The following is a 19571-nucleotide window of genomic DNA, read 5'->3' on the forward strand; positions in this document are numbered from 1 at the left end:
CCTGCTGGCGTGTTCTATGAGACTTAAACCAGCTGAGCACAGGGGTCAACACCCAGAAGATCTTCACGAAGTTCAGCTTCCACAGGAAGAGATCCGTCATCCACTATAGCAACTTCTCCGGCCTTCGTAACAATAAGCAATGAAGAAATGTGTAGCCAATTAAGGACCCTATTCAGATTCAGTAGCAGATTCTGCTAAAATCAGAATCTGCTACTGCTGACGATCACACGCTGGGAGCCGCCCAGCACATGGCAAGGCCACCCAGCATGTAAAGTGCCACCCAGCCATGCAATCACAATTCAATTGTGATGGCTTCACAGACCAGTCAAATTATGAAAGCTCCGTCCATATGCAGCCTGGCTGCACATGCAGGTGCTCCACCACCATCCCTAGCTACGCAGCGGTTGCACATGATGCCACGCAGCTGCCCCACGAAAATGGTCTGGACACATCTGCATTGTCTGGACCAAGCCCCTGGAACGCTGCGTTGATGCCTCCCGACAGCCGCCACTGTCAATCATAGTGTGATCGCCATCGCACTGTGAGGGTACGTGCACACAATTTGTGTCCACTGCAAATGCGCAGATTGTCGAAAATCGCACGTTTGGGATTTTGGGTAATCTGTAATCCAAGCTGAATAAGGACCTATACCCGCTATGATTTAGTATTAGCAAGATAAGGCATGAGGAAAAATGTAATACCAATCTATGGTGGTAATTCAGACCTGATCGCTAGGCTGCATTTCGCACAGCGGGCGATCAGGTCTAAACTGCGCATGCACAGCAATGTGCAGGCGCGTCGCACGTGTACAAATCGGATCGCTGCTCAGCAATGGGTTTGTGCAAAGAATTAATTTGCACGGGCGTTTGCATGGAGATTGACAGGAAGAGGGAGTTTGTGGGTGTCAATACGTTTTCAGAGAGTGGTTGGAAAAACGCAGGCGTGTCCATGCATTTGTAGGGAGGGTTGCTGACGTCAATTCCGGTCCCGGACAGGCTGATGCGATCACAGCGGCTGAGTAAGTCCTGGGCTGCACAGAGACTGCACAAGATCTGTTTGTACAGCTCTGCTACTCATACGTTCGCACACTTGCACAGCTAAAATACACTCCCCTGTAGGCAGCAACTACCTGATCGCAGCAGTGCAAAAATCTCCTGCTAGCGATCAGGTCTGAATTAGCCCCAATACCTCATAATGACCACGTGAAAAAAGTTTTTATTTTGAGATTTATGCAAATTTATTAAAAATAAAAAACTAAGAAATCACATGTACATAAGTATTCACAGCCTTTGCTCAATACTTTGTTGATGCACCTTTGGCAGCTATCAACAGCCTTAAGTATTTCTGAATATGATGCCACAAGCCTGGCACACCTATCTTTGGGCAGTTTCGCCCATTCCTCTTTGCAGCAGCTTTCAAGCTCCATCAGGTTGTATGTGGGAAGTGTCGGTGCACAGTCATTTTCAGATCTCTCCAGAGATGTTCAATCGGATTCAAGTCTGGGCTCTGTTTGGGACACTCAAGGACATTCACAGAGTTGTCCTAAAGCCACTTCTTTGATATCTTGGCTGTGTGCTTAGGGTCGTTGTCCTGCTGAAAGATGAACCGTCTCCCCAGTCTGAGGTCAAGAGCGCTCTGAAGCAGGTTTTCATCCAGGATGTCTCTGTACATTGCTGCATTCATCTTTCCCTCTATCTTGACTAGTCTCCCAGTTCCTGCCACTGAAAAACATCTCCACAGCATGATGCTGCCACCACAATGCTTCACTGTAGGGATAGTATTGGCCTGGTGATGAGCGGTGCCTGGTTTCCTCCAAACATGATGCCTGGCATTGACGCCAAAGAGTTCAGTCCCATCAGACCAGAATATTTTGTTTCCACAGAGGAATGCTGTAGCTCTGACACAGTGACCATCGGGTTCTTGGTCACCTCCCTGACTAGGGCCCTTCTCCCCAATCGCTCAGTTTAGATGGCTGGCCAGCTCTAGGAAGAGTCCTGGTTGTTCCGAACTTCTTCCATTTATGGATGATGGAGGTCACTGTGCTCATTGGGACCTTCAAAGCAGCAGATATTTTTCTGTATCCTTCCCCAGATTTATACTTCAAGACAATCCTGTCTTGGAGGTATACAGACAATTCCTTTGATTTCATGCTTGGTTTGTGCTCAGACATGCACTGTCAAGTGTGGGAGCTTATATAGACAGGTGTGTGCCTTTACAAATCATGTCCAATCAACTACATTTACCATAGGTGGACTCCAGTTAAGCTGTAGGAACATCTCAAGGATGATCAGTGCAAACAGGATGTACCTGAGCTCAATTTTGAGCTTCATGGCAAAGGCTGTGAATACTTATGTACGAGTGCTTTCTTTGTTTTTTTTATTTTTAAGAAATTTGCAAAAATCACCCAAAAACTTTCTTCACATTGTCATTATGGGGTATTGTGTGTAGAATTTTGAGGGGAAAAATGAATTTATTCCATTTTAGAATAAGGCTGTAACATAACAAAATGTGCAAAGAGTGAAGCGCTGTGAATACTTTCGAGATGCACTGTATATATATATATATATATATATATATATATATATACTGTGTATATATATATATATATATATATACACTGTATGTATATATATATATATATATATATATATATATATATATATAGAGAGAGAGAGAGAGTTCTTGTCACACCCCCTGAAATCGAAAAGAAGCTTGTTTATTGTACATTGTGCTACTTGTGTATGAATGGAGTATGATAAAATATAACAAAATATGGAGATTGGCGAAGCTGGGAGCAACTACAGTGCCCATCGCTGTTCCTTTAGTTTGTATATAAAATGTATCCAAAAACTTAAAATAATTGTGACCAAGAATAAAATCAATGAGTACACAAATAACATCTTTATGTTGTGAATCCATTGATAAATCGCTGTTCAAAACTTCTCTACAACTTTAAATACCCTTTTTATGTGGTATGGAAGTGTAGACAACCATTCAGTACCAAAACACTTCTCTAAATATCATAATTCAGATCCAGCGACATTGCGGTTCAAAGCTATTGAATATATACATATGGGACCACGAGGTGGTGACCGGGATAAAAAAATGGCACAAAGGGAGATGTACTTGATTTATACTTTAAACACCATGAGTCCACATGGGTTAAATGAGTCATACGAAATTATACCTTTCCAATAATAAATACTATGAGAATATGTTGTGACTTCCAGATGATTAATTATATGTGTATATTTTAGAATATTAATGTAAGTCTTCTTTCCCTATTTCTGTATTTTTTTAACATCTAATTGTCTTCTGGGTTTTTATATATATTGATACCTTCCCCTAGCAATCATTCTTATATATGCAGTGTATTGTAATTATTTCCAATCACAATATAGAAATTTATAAAATTTCTGAATTTATATGCAAAGTATTTATGTATTTTAATCAAACATTCCTCTAATTATACTATAATATATATCATATGTCATCTTGTAGTCCACATCCCTTTTATATGTTTTTTTATGTATATTTTTCTATGTTTTGTAAAGGAGGTTATTTGGGAGATTTCTAATTTATCAATGCCATTTTTTAATCTATTTTTATTCCTAAATATAAGGGACTCTCATTGGGATTCTAAATAAGATGTTTTTATATATACTTTTATCTATAACAAAATAGCCGCTGCTAACAAAGGAAGCCTTTTATAGTACAGGTTGAGTAACTCTTATCCAAAATGCTTGGGACCAGAAGTATTTTGGATATGGGATTTATCTGTATTTTGGAATAATTGCATACCATAATGAGATGTCATGGTGATGGGACCCAAGTCTATGCACAGAATACATTTATGTTTCATATACACCTTATACACACAGCCTGAAGGTAATTTTAGCCAATATTTTTAATAACTTTGTGCATTAAACAAAGTGTGTCTACAGTCACACAATTCATTTATGTTTCATATACACCATATACACACAGCCTGAAGGTCATTTAATACAATATTTGTAATAACTTTGTGTATTAAACGAAGTTTGTGTACATTGAGCAATCAGAAAACAAAGGTTTCACTATCTCACTCTCACTCAAAAAATTCCGTATTTCGGAATATTCCGTATTTCAGAATATTTGGATAAGGGATACTCAACCTGTATTACCTGTACCACGGACTGGCTCCAAGAAAATGTCTGCCGGTAATTTTAATTAACATTAATGAGTTTAATATAAGTATACTTTCAGATCTAAGGAAATTTTCTTCAATCTATGATTATATGCTGCGTGCACCAAATCAGGATTTTGGTACTTACCGATAAATCTCTTTCTCCGATTCCACAGGGGCCACTGGAGTGCAGATACAATGGGGATATAGTAGGCAGTAACTGGGAGCTGGCACTTTAAATTTATAACCATGTGACTAGCTCCTCTACTACTATGTCCCCACTCCAAGCCAGGCTAGTTAAAACTGTGCCCGAGGAGAGCTGGAAAAGACCAACGTTTAAGTAGAGGAGGTTTGCTCAAGCCATTTAAAACAGGATAACACCAAGGAAACCTGGAAACATACTGAAAGGTTAACATGAACAAAACGAGCAGTCACACAGTGACCTGCAAACAGATAAGTGAAGTAGGAGGAAACAGCGTCCAGTGGCCCCTGTGGAATCGGTGGAAGGGATTTATTGGTAAGTACCAAAATCATGATTTCTCCTTCATCCACTAGGGGCCACTGGAGTGCAGATACAATGGGGACGTCCCAGAGCTCCCAAAACCGGAGGGAGAGCGCTGAGAGTCCTGCAAAACTGCCCGGCCAAACTGTGACATAGAGGCCACAAGTGTCAAACCTGTACAATGTGACAAACGTATGATGGCCCGACCAAGTGGCATCGCGACATGAAGTAGTCACGGAAACCCCGCGGGTGACCGCCCACGAAAGTCCCACAGAGAGCGTAGAGTGCACCGAAATGGAATACGGAGGCTCTCGAGCAACCGCCAAATAAGCCTGTCTGATGGTCAGACGTATCGAATGGGCCAACGTCTGCTGGGACACCAGCCATCCAGGACAGGAGCATAGTACAGAACCAAGAAGAAAACAGACTGCCGAATAGTCGAAGCCGTCTGTACATAGAGTTGGAGCGCACTGACAACATCCAAAGATCATGAATCCGGTGAATCCACCGAGAGGGACGAAAACACAAGTGGCTGATTTATGTGAAAAGCGGACACCACCCTTGGAAGAAACGACATCTGAGCATGAAGCTCAGCCGTATCCTCATGGACTATCCGGTAAGGAGGCCGGCAAGGGGGAAAGAGAAAGAGAGAGAGAGAGAGAGAGCCAAGCTTCCATCTAGTCGAAGCCAGAGCCAGGAGAAGGACCACCTTCCTGGTGAGAAAATACATCACCACCGACTCCAGAAATCAAATAATGGAGACTGCAGAAAAGTGAGAACCCGTTTGAGGTCCCATGGAGCTGTTGGAGGGCGAAAGGGAGGCTGCATTTAGAGAACTCCCTGAAAGAAAATACGAACTTCCGGCAGCAAGGCCAATATCCTTTGGAAGAAAACCGAAAGAGCAGAGACCTGAACCTCAGGTGAACCTAGTCGAGGCTCAGCCGAGAAACCCACCTGGAGAAATCGAAGAAGGCGGCTAAATGAAAAACTGAAGGGGAAAACTCTCGTCGTTCCCCCAGGCCACAAAAAGTTTCCAAAAGTGGTAATAGTGAGATGAGGTAACTGACTTCTGAGTTCGGAGCATAGTAGGTATAACCGAACTCCTTCCGTCTTAGAAGGTCTTGTTAACAGCCACGCCGTCAAACGAAGCATGTGTAAGGCTATACAAAGAAAAGGACCCTGTTGAAGTAGATTGTACCAGAGAGGCAGGAGCCAAGGCTTCTCTACTGACAATAGGTGCAGGGTGGAGTTCCAAGTCCTGCACGGCCAATCTGGAGCCACCGGGAGGACTAGCGCACATTCTCACTTTATGCATTGCAGAAATTGAGGTAGTAACAGGAAAGGAGGAAAGATAAACTAACCAGAAGTTCCAAGGAGCCGTGAGGGCATGCACGGCTACAGCCGCCAGGGCTCTCGTCCGAGAGCAGTAAAGAGGCAGTTGAAGAGTCAGTCGGAACATCATAAGGTCGATCGGAAGTCACCCTCAACAGTGGACCAGCTGACGAAACTCCGGGGATGGAGTGTCCACTCACCCGGGTGCCCTACCTGTCGGCTTGACCAGCCCTGGAATGAAGATTGTTTACCTCTGCTCAGAGGAGGACGTTGGTGACCTCTCTCAGCGCCGCACTTGGCTGAAGAGAGAGGAGCTGGTCCTGAGGAAGGAAAAATCCTCTGACAAACCGTGTTGAGAATCATCCCCAAGAACAGAAACTGTGCGAGGGGCATAAATGAGACCCGTGCCGAATCAGAAGATCCTGGATCACCTGGATATTCTGAAGCAACCGATCTGCAGAGTGGGTCTCCAGCAGATTTTCCAGCTAGGGAGCAAACGTCACTACTTGATTGTGAAGTAAGGCCCTCCTGACTGCAATGACCTTCATGAACACTCTGGGAGCGGAAGAGAGACCGAACGGAATGGTCTGAAAGTGGAAATGAGTATCCTGTATCGCGAATCGTAGAAAAGACCGATGAGGAAACCAAATGGGAACCAGTAAGCAGGCATCCTTGATGTCTAAGGACGCCTAAACCCGTTATGCACCAAACTGGCAATAACAGACTGAAGGGATTCCTCAAAAATGGAATGAGATCCTTTAAGATCAAAATAGGCCTGGCCGAGCCATCTGACTTCGGTATGGGAAAAACAAAGGCCTGAGAAATAGCCCCGTTTCCGATGATGCGATGAAACAGGGATCAGCACCCTTGCGGATAGAAGCATCTGGAACGCCGCCTGCAGTACGACTCTTGTTGTCAGAAATCGGCAAACCCGCAGTGAAGAAACACTGAGGCGGCTGGACTCTAAAATCGAGTATGTAACCGCAAGTGATGAGAAACCGAACCCAAGCATACCCAGGCCTCCCTGAAAAACCACATACAAGCGCCCACCCTGGGATCTCCCAGGTGGGAGGGAGGCCCATCATGCGGTGGGTGTGGTGGAGGACCTACCATCAGACTGGCCCGAGATTGTTGAACCTCTGCCTCTTACTTCGAGATCCCCTGGTGACGGAGGTACTGCCCCTGTCATAGCCTCGAAACCTGGAAGGGGCACGAAAGGATCGAAAGGAAGGACCGGTATAGGTCCGTCTTGGAGCTGGAGCAGCAGTGGAAAGAAAAGAGGACTTACCCCCAATGGCCTGAGAAATCCAGGCAGTAAGATCCTTCCCAACCAAGCCCGTAAAGGGCAATGTCTCTGCTGCCCACTAGGATTCAAAATCCGCCAGCCACTGTCGCAGCCCTAGAGGTCGTCAGGTTAAGATGGCCAAAGCGGAAATTCTAGCTCCGAGGATACAGACGTCCTTGGAGACCACAAAAGAATATAAAGCAGATTCTTGAATATGATCTGCCAAAGGTATCAGCTGATCCTGATGCAAACCGTCCTGTAACCCAGAGGACAATTGTTCCCCAACAACCCACCTGCGCCGGACAAAGTAGAACTCCTACTGCCGCATATTCCTCTCAGACGGCTCCTTCAGCAAGGTTGCACCAGGAACCGGCAGCTTCTTGGCCCGGCGATACATCGAGGGGTATACACTTGGAGAGGTCTCATATCGTTTCCTGCTATCTGCGGGGAAGGGATAGGAAGACAAACATTGTTTGATACCTGCAATTGTGCATCCGGATGTTTCCAGGCCGCCGACAGGAGCACATCCAGCTCATCTGAAACTGGAAAAGTCGCTGTCAGTTCTTCATTGGCGCCCCGAGAGATGTGAAATGTCTAGTTCCGACTCAATTACCTGTAGCACCAGACGAACTGCTGCAAAAAGTGCCTTGATATCCTGAGACACTGGTTCAGACTCCACAGAAAACCGACGTCATCAGTATCTTGGACATCTATCGCCTCCTCCAAGACAGGCCTCTCATCCGCAGAGTTGTGTAACATTGAGGTTAGCAACCTCCTTTTAGAAACCTGGAGAGGAGAAATGACGGACGGGGTCTCTGGTTGACAGCGACATTACCTGCATAAGCTGATCTGTTCAAACGGGAGCGTGCTGCAGCTGCGTTGAGGGCTAATCCTCACATTACAGGGAATTCTCTGACTGTCCTGAGTGTTACGTTTAGTTGAAAGAAAAGAGAAAAGGTGGGTTAAAGAAGTGTAGCCCTATGTAATCCCTGCACTATAACGTGCAGTGACAGGCACGTTTCCCTTAACGCTGGTTTTCGTTGGGATTCAAACCCGGGTCTCTGTGTTCAGATGTCCCCGCTATTAGCATACTGAGCCACAGCGGCTATTTGTCTGATGCTACACACATTCCCCAAATTACAAACAGTATTAGTACCAAGTGTCATTGTTAATAGACTCTGGTCATAGCCCACTACAAGAAAAAAGTGTGAAACAAAGGAATAATAAAGGGAAGGCAATACCCGCCCTGTATGTAGTGTACTGCAAAATTAGTAAGAATAGGTGCAATACATGATCCCTAGAAGCTTTCAGTTCCCTAGTTAACAGGAACATAACCTCTGTGAGCTGTGTCGTCCAAACAGGAGTGTTCTGGGGCGGTGATGAGGGCTGAGCAGATGGCTCCGACCCACAATCCTCACATAACAGGGAATTCACAGACTGTCCCTAGGTGAATTTTGCAGAACACTTCTGACATTGGAAAACCTTCCGTGTCACAGCCATGGCAGCACCTCCCCGTAATGGTGCCTAATTCAAACATGCAAAGGCACCTCTGACCGCAGCGGGGAGATGTATCCCCCGACGGCAATGTGAGCCGGGCTGGGGAGCAGAGTGGAGCGGGGGGGATGGGTGTCCATATGCACCATAGTGCAGAGCATTAGTGCTCTAAGCCATGAGGCTTGTCATACTTACCGCTGCCCTGCTGCCGGAATCTTCCGCTGATGGAGTGGTCCTGACACGCGCCGCACGCAGCGGTGTCCGGCCATCTCCAGAGAGCTCAGTGTCTCCTTCAACCGGGGACCATCCCGAGCCGCGTGCAGCTGCGATGGGACCCCGCCGGCAGCTCCCGCGGTGCAGACTGGCAGAGGCAGAGCTGCCAGTCTGTGAAGAAAGAAGAAAAAAAAAGAAGAGAAAAATAAAAACCCAAGAGTGACCAGCTCCCTTGGGCACAAAATAAAGACTGGCTTGGAGGGGGGACATAGTAGGGGAGGAGCTAGTCACATGGTTATAAATTTAAAGTGTCAGCTCACAGTTACTGCCTACTATATCCCCACTGTATCTACACTCCAGTGGCCCACTACGGATGAAGGAGAAATAGAGTTATTTATGAAATAATACTAATGAGGGCCTCATGAAAGAACTACAAATGTAGCGGCTTTTAGACACCCGCGCGCATGCGCGGTAAGATCATGGACGGTTGAACTCAGCTGCTACCACAATCTTTAGTTCATCACGCGTATGTGCAGTTACAATACAGTGGTTACTGCGATCTCTAGCCAATCCCGTGCATGCGCGGTAACATCAAAGATGGCGGAACTGGGAAATTACCGGAAATGCCATAGATGGCATTGTCAATTAGTAATATGCCTATAAATAATGCTCCTGATGAAGTCCAGCCTGTGAGCATAGGTTTAAGTGACGAAATGCGTTGAGGATTCAAGGCACTATACCGGCACTTCTCCAGCTTTGCTTAATGTAAGCTAAATTGTATTTTTATTTATTTTGCACCAAATTAATCTCCAGTGATTTTAAAATATTACACTATGGGAGTAAAACTTTTCTTTTCACATGGAAATCACTGACTGGATTGAATGAGAGTCTGGGAGTTTAAAGGGGACCTGACTGACATGCTGAGAGTTTCCACTTTTCAAGTCTGCTGATGACAGCATCATGACTGACGACCCCAGTAAAGACCATACTTATGAGCACTTAATTCGGCACTATTTGGTACGCACATTACCACATCCTTCATTATATATGTTTTGAAAAATGACTACACTATAGAGCGCCTTTCTCACCCCTTCTTTCCAGTTTTTACAACTAAGACTGCACAACAACGGTCTCATAGGAGATCTATGGCTGCCACCTGAAATATAGGAATTGGACTACACATGAAATAAATGCATCATTGAAGGATAGAATGACCTAATATGGACATTTGGGCAGAAGCCCTGTTTCAGTACCTCTGGTTTTATATATATATATATATATATATATATATATATATATTTAATGGTTTTTATTTTTTCTGATTAGCCTTCTGTACTTTATGTTTTACAGTTGGTAGTGTGCATACTTTACTCACCAGTTCTCTGATCCATGCACTGTATCCTGGTGGACTGATAAATAGTTGGATTACACTTGCTGACAGCAAAATTGCCATAAAGATTGGTGACACATACTTCCAAGTATAAAAGTAGTAGACATACGGGCGGAATCCAAGCATTTCTGTGAGCTCCTGCATAAATCTGAGAACACAGAGGCAGAACTTTTGTGAACCAATGTCCAGAAAAATACACAAACAAGACAAATATCCCTCACTGCTCATTTGGAGAATGGGGGGGAAGTGTTAGCTCTTATCATTGTTATGGTAATGTACTAATTATTTAAAAAAATCCCTTTCAAGTTCAACAAAGAAATCAACATTTGTGATTTTTTTTTATTGTAATTGAGTCAATAAATATTATTTTTTATAGTATTTTTTATAGCTAACTACTGGAACTAGAAGCAAAATAAAATAAAAAATACAGAGTGGAGAATGGGGAGAAGGGGATATTTATCAAATTTTGGAGAGAGATAAAGTAACAGCCAATAAGTTCCAGTCATGTTTCTAGCATAGCCTGTAAAATGAGTTAGAAGCTGATTGGTTGGTACTTAGGGGGAATTAAGTTAGCCAGCTTTCAGGCGAAAAAAAACAGACTTTTACCATGATCTTGGGCCAATCCAATTTATATTCGGGCAATCCAATTAAAGCCCTTTTTTTTCACCTGAAAAGGTTCCCATTTTCGGGTGAAAACACATGGGATCCCTGACCTATGTGTTTGCACGTCAGTGATCGCGAAAACAGGGCACTTACAGTATCAGGATTTTATTTCGGGGAACCTCAGCAAGTCCCCCCAAACATCCTTGGTAAGAGCTGGCATCAGGCTGCCTTTGGAGCTAATTGGATACATCTGGGGAAATCCCCCTTAATCTCTTGCACCTTTATCTCTCTCCAAGATTTGATCATTCTCCCCCAAATTTAATTACAATCGGTTACGTTAGTATCTGGCCAATATTGCCTTGAAGACTAATATTATTTGCATAAAGAGCACTTTCTGTTTAATTAAAGAGCAAAATGAACATAAATCCTTCTTTTTTGTAAAAAATAAATAAACAATAGAAAACTTTTATAGTACAGCCAAATTATATATACATCTTTGCTGTTTTAACATGGGCAAAAAATGTTTTTTTAAACTTATGACATATTTTTATTTTGCTGCTTCGTTATGTAGTCTGTAAATGAAGTACAAGACAGAAAGATCAAACTGGAAGGGAGGAAGTTCAGGTGTAAAGGTGTTGACAGTCATGGAGCTGTAGAATTCTTACTTCTTTGTGCCATACACCCAAGCTACTGCAATGTTTTCCAGGATGACCACAATGGTGAGTGGTAGTGTGGCTGAGTAATCATCAAACATGGTGACGAAATAATTCCCAGAACGCTGAACAAAGATCAAGCCCAGCAGGAAGGCAAGGATGCAACAGCTGACTACAATTATTAGCAGAAAGAAAAAATATACAGTGAAATGATGTGCATGGAACATGAATGTAACAGTATCAACATGCGAGTTATACATGCAACCCACAGTGGATCGGGACAGTTCAGATACCAGAAGAACTTCCTCATTCAGGATCCACTTGAATCAATAAAGTTATCATATCCATAAACATGCTGAGCCAAAGGTCTGCACTCTCCAAAGTGATGCATACACATAAAACTCTTAAGGGCCCTACTCACTGGCCGACCCGCCGCCGAGCTGCCCGACGGCGGATACGGCCGACGAGCGACCCGGCGGCGGGGGGGCAGTGACTGGGGGAGTGAAGTTTCTTCACTCCCCCCGTCACGCGGCTGCATTGAAGTGCAGGCAAATATGGACGAGATCGTCCATATTGGCCTGCATGCACAGCCGACGGGAGACCAGCGATGAACGAGCGCGGGGCCGCGCATCGTTCATCGCAGGAGTCTCCACACTGAAAGATATGAACGAGTTCTCGTTCATTTATGAACGAGATCGTTCATATCTTTCAAAAAATCGGCCAGTGTGTAGGGCCCTTTAGATAGCAGAAAAGCTAAAACATGGCTAATTATGACGGTGCAGATGCATTTAATTTCTGGATCATAAACTGCAAATATCAATATATATACAAAAAAAAAAAAAAATGTCAGTGCTTCAGTTAAAGGAATTATTTTTCAGTAGTTCTGTCATGAGACAGTCCTTGCTTATATAGATACATGGGTTGTTTGGAGAACATACTTATAATGTATGTATGTCTGTCACACATAATAGTTCAAAGAGGGAAATATGAACACACATCTGTTTTCATTGAGATTCAGTAGGTGTTATTATGCTTCCATTACTACTGACTAATCTATATTGGCCGCTTTCTGCAGAAGCCATTAGACATTGTATTAGTCATAATTTATAGCACAGGAATTAACATAATTGCAAAAGAATAAAGCTAATTTCTTTGGCAGCTGTAAATATATGATTTTTAGTGTTTATTTGGCAGGTGTTCTGTGTTTAATATTCTTGGATTTTTGTCTCTGTTTAATATACAAATAAAAAAAAAAAAAATAGTAGCCCAGTTCTCCCAGGCAAAGTGTCCAGAGCTATTCAATTAGAAGTCTGCAATCAACCCGCTTCTAGCGTTGAAGCAGCAATTAGAACATATTTTTGCTTGCACCTCTAGAGGTTGCATTAAGTTTTGCCTCAGGGCTAGTGGTGGGTTGATCACCGGCCTCTAATGGCTGAGGAGCAGAGGCCATGCAGTGCATCCTGCGGCTATTTCCCTGTAAGGGTCTTATGTAATAGCCTGTAAGATACAGGCTCGGGAGAGCTTCTGGCGAGTCTGCTCCTATTTTGAAAGTAACAATAATTTCAAAGGCTAAGGTTTGTCTTTTAAATTATTGCTGCTTTAAAAATATGGACAGACTTGCCGGAATCGCACCTGTGCCTGCATCTCATAGGCTATTCCACAAGGCTCTATGAATTCCTATATTGTTTGCAAGACTTGTAGCATTTCTTACCATATTTGTTATTTTTTTACTACTCTCTTAAAAGCACATCTTTAATGCTTCTACTTACCCCTCCCACAATTGCTCCCTGTTTTTCTTTACTGAGCCTTGTTCCCTGGCTAAACTATCTTCTCTATTGTTTTTATATTCACTTTATTTAATTTGTATTTATTAAGTTTCTTATATAGTACAGCAAATTCTGTTGCGCTTTACTTTCACTTTTAGTGCATTGTTTACACCTCTCAGTGCTAGCATTGTGTTAACTATCTACACCTCAGGTTTAAAATTGTGTATTTACCAATGAAACATGTATTGTACATTTATGGCAACTGCTCAAATCATGTTATTGCCTGAAATAAGGACTTAGGCTAAGAATTGAAAATTAATACCTATAGTATGATTTTGTACTTCGCGTTATGTTGCTGCAAATGTTGGTTAAACATACATTTTAACAAAACCTCAAGCAAAAAATATTTTTTTAAAGACTAGAATAAAAAAGAATAACCACTGTTTCTTCAAAATAAGGCAATTCAATTTTAACAGCAGCATAACGCTGATTTACATTTATTCAATCCAATCAAGAACATGTTGAATATTAAAACATTCAGGAAGATATAAAAATACTGTTATAAACATTTATTAAAATGCATTAAGTCAGATGCATCAAGGTTTAAATTGCAATCATCTATGGAGATAAGTTTGCTTTAAAAGAAATCCTTAGTTAGAATACAACATCTTACTTACAGGTGCATTTATCAAGGTGTTTGTTGGGATGTAGCTGGGATCCTGGCAGTCAGAATACCGGCGCTGGAATTCAGACAGGCAGCACAGGTGCAAAGTTTCTTGGCATCCTAGGCAAAACTTCAGGTTTAGACTGTGAGGGAGGGGGGGGGGGGGGCCAGGCTTAGGCTGCAGGGAGTGGGGGGAAGGTTTAGGCTGTAGGAAAATCGAGATTTATGGTAAGAACTTACCATTGTTAAATCTCTTTCTGCTAGGTACAGTGGGCTCCACAAGGATTACCATTGGGGTGTAGAGTAGGATCTTGATCCGAGGCACCAACAGGCTCAAAGCTTTGACCTTCTTCCCAAGATGCATAGCGCCGCCTCCTATATCACCCAGCCTCCGTGCACAGGAGCTCAGTTACGTTAACCAGGCCAATGCAGTAGCAGGTAACAGAGACGACAAAACATGAGTAGCCACATAAACTACACACTCACCACAGGGGAGGGTGTCAGCGGCTAATGCTATACCAACCCAAAAAAGCAAAGTGCGTCAGGGTGGGCGCCTTGTGGAGCCCAGTGTACCTTGCAGAAAGAGATTTAACAACGGTAAGTTCTTCCCATAAATCTTGTTTTCTGCTGCGATGTACACTGGGCTCCACAAGGGTTAACATCGGGGATGTCTTAAAGCAGTTCCCTATGGGAGGGGACGCAATATAGCGGTCACAAGAACCTGGCGTCCAAAGGAAGCATCCTGGGAGGCGGAAATATCGAAGGCATATAACGTGTTCACTGAGGACCAGGTAGCCGCCTTGCACAATTGTTCAAGGGTCGCACCACGGTGGGCTGCCCAAGAAGGTCCAACAGACAGAGTAGAATGGCCTTCAATGGTAGCAGGAGCTGGATGACCAGCCTGTACATAAGCATGTGCAATCACCATTCTAATCCATCTGGGCAGGGTCTGCTTGGAAGCTGGCCAGCCACGTTTGCGAAAACCAAACAGTACAAAGAGAGAATCAGATTTCTTAATGGAGGATGTTCTCTTCACAGAGATACCACTTCCAAAGATCATTCTTTGGGAGACAACTCAGGAGAATTAAAGGCCGGAACCACAATCTCCTGGTTAAGGTGGAAGGAAGACACCACCCTGGGTAAATAACCCGGTCACGTTCTAAGAACCACCCGGTCACAGTGAAAAATCAAATGGGGGGACTTACAGGCTAAGGCACCCAAGTCCGAGACCTTACTAGCTGAAGCGATAGCCAGCAAAAACAAAACCTTAAGGGAGAGCCACTTAAGGTCCGCAGATGCAAGAGGTTCAAACGGAGACTCTTGCAAGGCCTCCAGAACCACCGACAGATCCCAAGGGGCCACAGGCGGTACATAAGGAGGCTGAATCCGCAATACGCCCTGAGTGAATGTATGAACATCGGGTAGGGCAGCAATCTTTCTCTGAAACCAAACCAACAAGGCAGAAATGTGAACCTTGAGGGAGGCCAGACGAAGGCCTAAGTCCAGGCCCTGTTGCAGGAAGGCCAACAGTTTGGCCATGCTAAACTTGAAAACATCATGATTATGAGACGCACACCAAGTAAAGTAAGCATTCCAGACCCTATGGTAAATCCGAGCAGAAACCGGCTTACGGTCCTTCAACATAGTTTGAACGACCGCCTCTTGGCCCTCAGGACGGAAGCTTCAAGAGCCAAAGTCAGACAGGCCAAGTCCTAGTAAACACAAGGGCCCTGAACGAGGAGATCTGGTCATTGTGGAAGTAGAAGGGGATGATCCAACGAGAGGCCCTGTAGATCAGAGAACCAGTGCCGCCTGGGCCACGCTGGAGCGACCAGAAGTAGGTTTCATCCTTCTTGCTTGAACTTCCGTATTACTCTGGGCAGAAGTGACACCGGAGGGAACACATACGGCAGCCGAAAGTTCCATGGGATTGACAGAGCATCCACGAACGCTGCTTGAGGATCCCTTGTCTTTGCTCCGAAGACCGGAACCTTGTGATTGTGTCGAGACGCCATCAGGTCCACATCTGGAAGGCCCCACTTGTCCACGAGAAGTTGAAACACCTCTGGATGGAGGCTCCATTCTCCAGCGTGTACGTCCTGACGACTGAGAAAGTCCACTTCCCAGTTTAGGACCCCCGGAATGAACACTGCGGATATGGCCGGCCGATGGCGTTCTGCCCACTGAAGAATCCCTAATACTTCCCACATTACCATGCGGCCTCGAGTGCCGCTTTGATGATCGATGTACGCCACCATGGTGGCGTTATCCGATAGTACTTGAACAGGTCTGTTCTGTATTAGATGCTGGGCCATTGTCAACGCATTGAACACTGCCCGCAGTTCCAGAATATATATCGGGAGTAGAGACTCCTCCTTGGTCCACCGACCCTGAAGAGAGTGTTGTTCCAACACCATGCCCCAACCTCTCAGACTGGCATCCGTGGTCAGCAGGACCCAGTTGGATATCCAGAAGGGACGGCCCCTGCTCAATAGTTGGTCCTGAAGCGACCAGCTCAGTGACAGGCGGACCTCCGGAGACAAGGAGATCATGTGAGATCTGATCCGGTGAGGCAGGCCGTCCCACTTGGTCAGAATTAACTTCTGCAGAGGGATAGAATGGAATTGATCGCACTCCACCATGTCGAAAGCCGACACCATGAGACCTAGCACTTGCATCGCCGAATGTATCGACACTTGCGGACGAGATAGGAAGCATCGAATCCTGTGCTGAAGCTTCAGGACTTTCTCCTGAGACAAGAACAACCGTTGGCTGTGAGTGTCAAATAACGCTCCCAGGTATACCATGCTCCGAGCAGGAACCAGGGGGGATTTCTTCCAGTTGATTGGCCACCCGTGGGCTTTCATGAACTGGACCATCAGATCTAGATGACACAGGAGAAGTTCTGGGGAATTTTCCAGGATCAACAAATCGTCCAAGTACGGTAGGATCCTGACCCCTTGACGGAGGAGTGTAGCCGTCATGACTGCCATTACTTTGGTGAAAACTCAGGGAGCCGTTGTCAAACCAAAGAGTAACACCCGAAATTGGTAATGTAGGTTGCCCACCGCAAACCTCAGGTACTGCTGATGAGACACTGCAATAGGAATATGCAGGTAGGCATCCTGTATGTTCACGGAGACCATATAGTCCCCAGGCTCCAAGGCCAGAACAGTAGAGCGCAGTTTCCATATGAAACTTGGAGACCCGCACATACTTGTTCAAACCCTTTAGATTGACAATGGGCCGCAAGGACCCGTTGGTTTCGGGACTAGAAACAGCAGTGAATAGTACCCCTTGCCTCTCTGAGTCAGAGGCAACTGTACTACCACTCCTGTGGTCAGAAGGAAATGTACCACCGAAAGCAGAGTGTTTGCCTTTGCCGGGTCCAGAGTAACATCTGTCAGGCAAAATCGATGAGGGGGACGATTCTTGAAGGGTACGGCGTAACCTCGAGCGACGACTTCCCTTACCCAGGCATCGGAAGTGGTCTTCAACCATTCCTGGGCAAAACCTAGAAGTCGGCACCCAACCCTGGGATCCCCCAGAGGGAGGCCCGCCCTTGCAGCAGGCTTGTCAGTTTTGGAAGCTGGCTGACGGGCAGCCCATGCCCGCTTCGGTCTGGGCTTGGCAGATCTGGAAGCATGAGCTTGGTTTGGGTACGCCTGACCTTTTGCTTTACCTGGAGGACGAAAGGGCCGAGGGAAAGTACTTTTAGCCTTCTGCGTGGAAGGAGCCATACTAGGTAGGCCAACTGTTTTAGCAGTAGCCGAATCAGCCACAATCTTATTGAGGTCTTCTCCAAAGAGAATGTCTCCCTTGAAAGGAAGCACCTCCAGGGTTTTCTTGGAATCCAAATCCACCGACCAGGATCTCAACCAAAGGATACGTCTGGCCAAGACGGACATAATAGCAGCTTGGCCGCCAGCACCCCGGCATCGGAGGCCGCCTCCTTAAGGTACAAAGAAGCCGTGGTAATATACGAGAGACATTGTCGAGCATGCGCAGATGCGTTGGAAGGCAGCTCCGCCTCTAGCTCCTGAGCCCACGCCTCAACAGCTTCAGCAGCCCAAGTTGCTGCAATGGTTGACCTATGCACAGCCCCCGTTAGGGTGTAAATTGCTTTCAAAAAACCCTCCACACGTCTATCCGTCAGTTCTGTCAGAGGTAACGGTAGTTACTGGCAGAGCAGAGGAAACTACCATGCGCGCCACATGAGAATCTGCAGGGGGAGGAGTTTCCCAATTTTTTTACATAGTTCCGAAGAGAGAGGATAGCGAGCCAACAGTCTCTTATGCGGTGTGAATTCTGTTCCCGGATTATCCCATGAGTCCTGACCTATGTCAGCCAGGTGTTGGGAATGAGGTAAAACTTGTTTAACCACCTTCTTACGTTTAAATCTGTCTGGATTTTTAGAGACCGCAGCAGGCTCAGGTTCATCAGAGACCTGAAGAATGAGCCTGATCACCTCAATCAAATCAGGGACATCCACCATTGACTTCCCTTCCCCATCAGAAGCATCTGAGTCAGTGACTGTGGGGTCGGTATATGCACAATCCTCCTTAGAGGATGTGTCCGGGATAGCAGTGGATTGCGAGGAGGTAATGGCCCATTTAGAAGACATTTTAGTCTTACTGTAGGTGGGCGAGAGTGAGAGTTAGATTTAGTCAGTGACCGGTTCAATTGCTGTAACTGAGTGGAGATTTGATCTGCCCATGGCGGATTAATTGCAGGGACCATAAACTGCTGCATTGGCATAGGTGGTCCCACAGGGGGCGCCAGTTTAGTTACAAGCATGTTTGACAGCGTGGAAAAGGTAGCCCAAGGTGGGTCATTTGTTGCCCCTGGTGCTACGGACCCACTGGGGGGTAAGGAACCCCCTGAACCTGAACTCTCTGCTGCCATATTCTCCTCCAAAATGTCCGCAGCATCACCACCACGCAATGTGGGAGAAGCCCCAGCTCCGTTGCCTCGTGTAGCTGACATAACAATAAGCACAATATTGGGCAACCCTGTACAATTCTTAGCAGCAATATACCTAGCAAGAACTCCCAGTGCAGTTTGACTTTTCTGTCAGCACAAACTGGGAATCCAAGAGATATATGGTGACTATAAATCACAAAGAAAAATACACAGCAAGTATATCTTGTGAAATACCTATATTATATCAGAAAACCTGACACACTTAGCCCCTCAGGTTACAGAATATAGGAGTAGCACGCTGAGTGAAATACTCGATATGGCAGCCACGCAGCAGGTAGATGCACACACATATATAGTCACAAGCGTACTATGCAGAAATGATACACCATAAAACTGCACTGGACTAGCAATACAAAGTAATACTCAGTATGGCTATCAACACAGTTGATATAACAAAACACAGTAGATACTGGATGTATATCACAGGGTGTTTGTACCACACAGCCCTGAATGTATGCACTCTTTCTTAACTAACACTGTCCCAGTGACAGGTAGAATACTGTAGTGACCTGTAAAATGCA

At 45.0% G+C, this 19571-nt stretch overlaps 1 protein-coding gene across 2 annotated transcripts in view; it reads right to left on the reverse strand.

Annotated features, from left to right (window-relative positions):
- Positions 1-19571, reverse strand: part of SLC6A17 (solute carrier family 6 member 17) — a 296779-nt gene that overhangs the window by 17136 nt on the left and 260072 nt on the right. For both annotated transcript variants that reach the window (XM_063955024.1, XM_063955025.1), the window contains 2 exons: positions 11650-11809; positions 10367-10529 (listed from right to left, as the gene is read on the reverse strand). In XM_063955024.1, the coding sequence (XP_063811094.1) occupies positions 10367-10529; positions 11650-11809 (323 nt within the window). The remainder of the gene's footprint in view (positions 1-10366; positions 10530-11649; positions 11810-19571) is intronic.

The sequence above is a fragment of the Pseudophryne corroboree genome, chromosome 2 (assembly GCF_028390025.1).
Source record: "Pseudophryne corroboree isolate aPseCor3 chromosome 2, aPseCor3.hap2, whole genome shotgun sequence".
Classification (NCBI taxonomy): Eukaryota; Metazoa; Chordata; class Amphibia; order Anura; family Myobatrachidae; genus Pseudophryne; species Pseudophryne corroboree.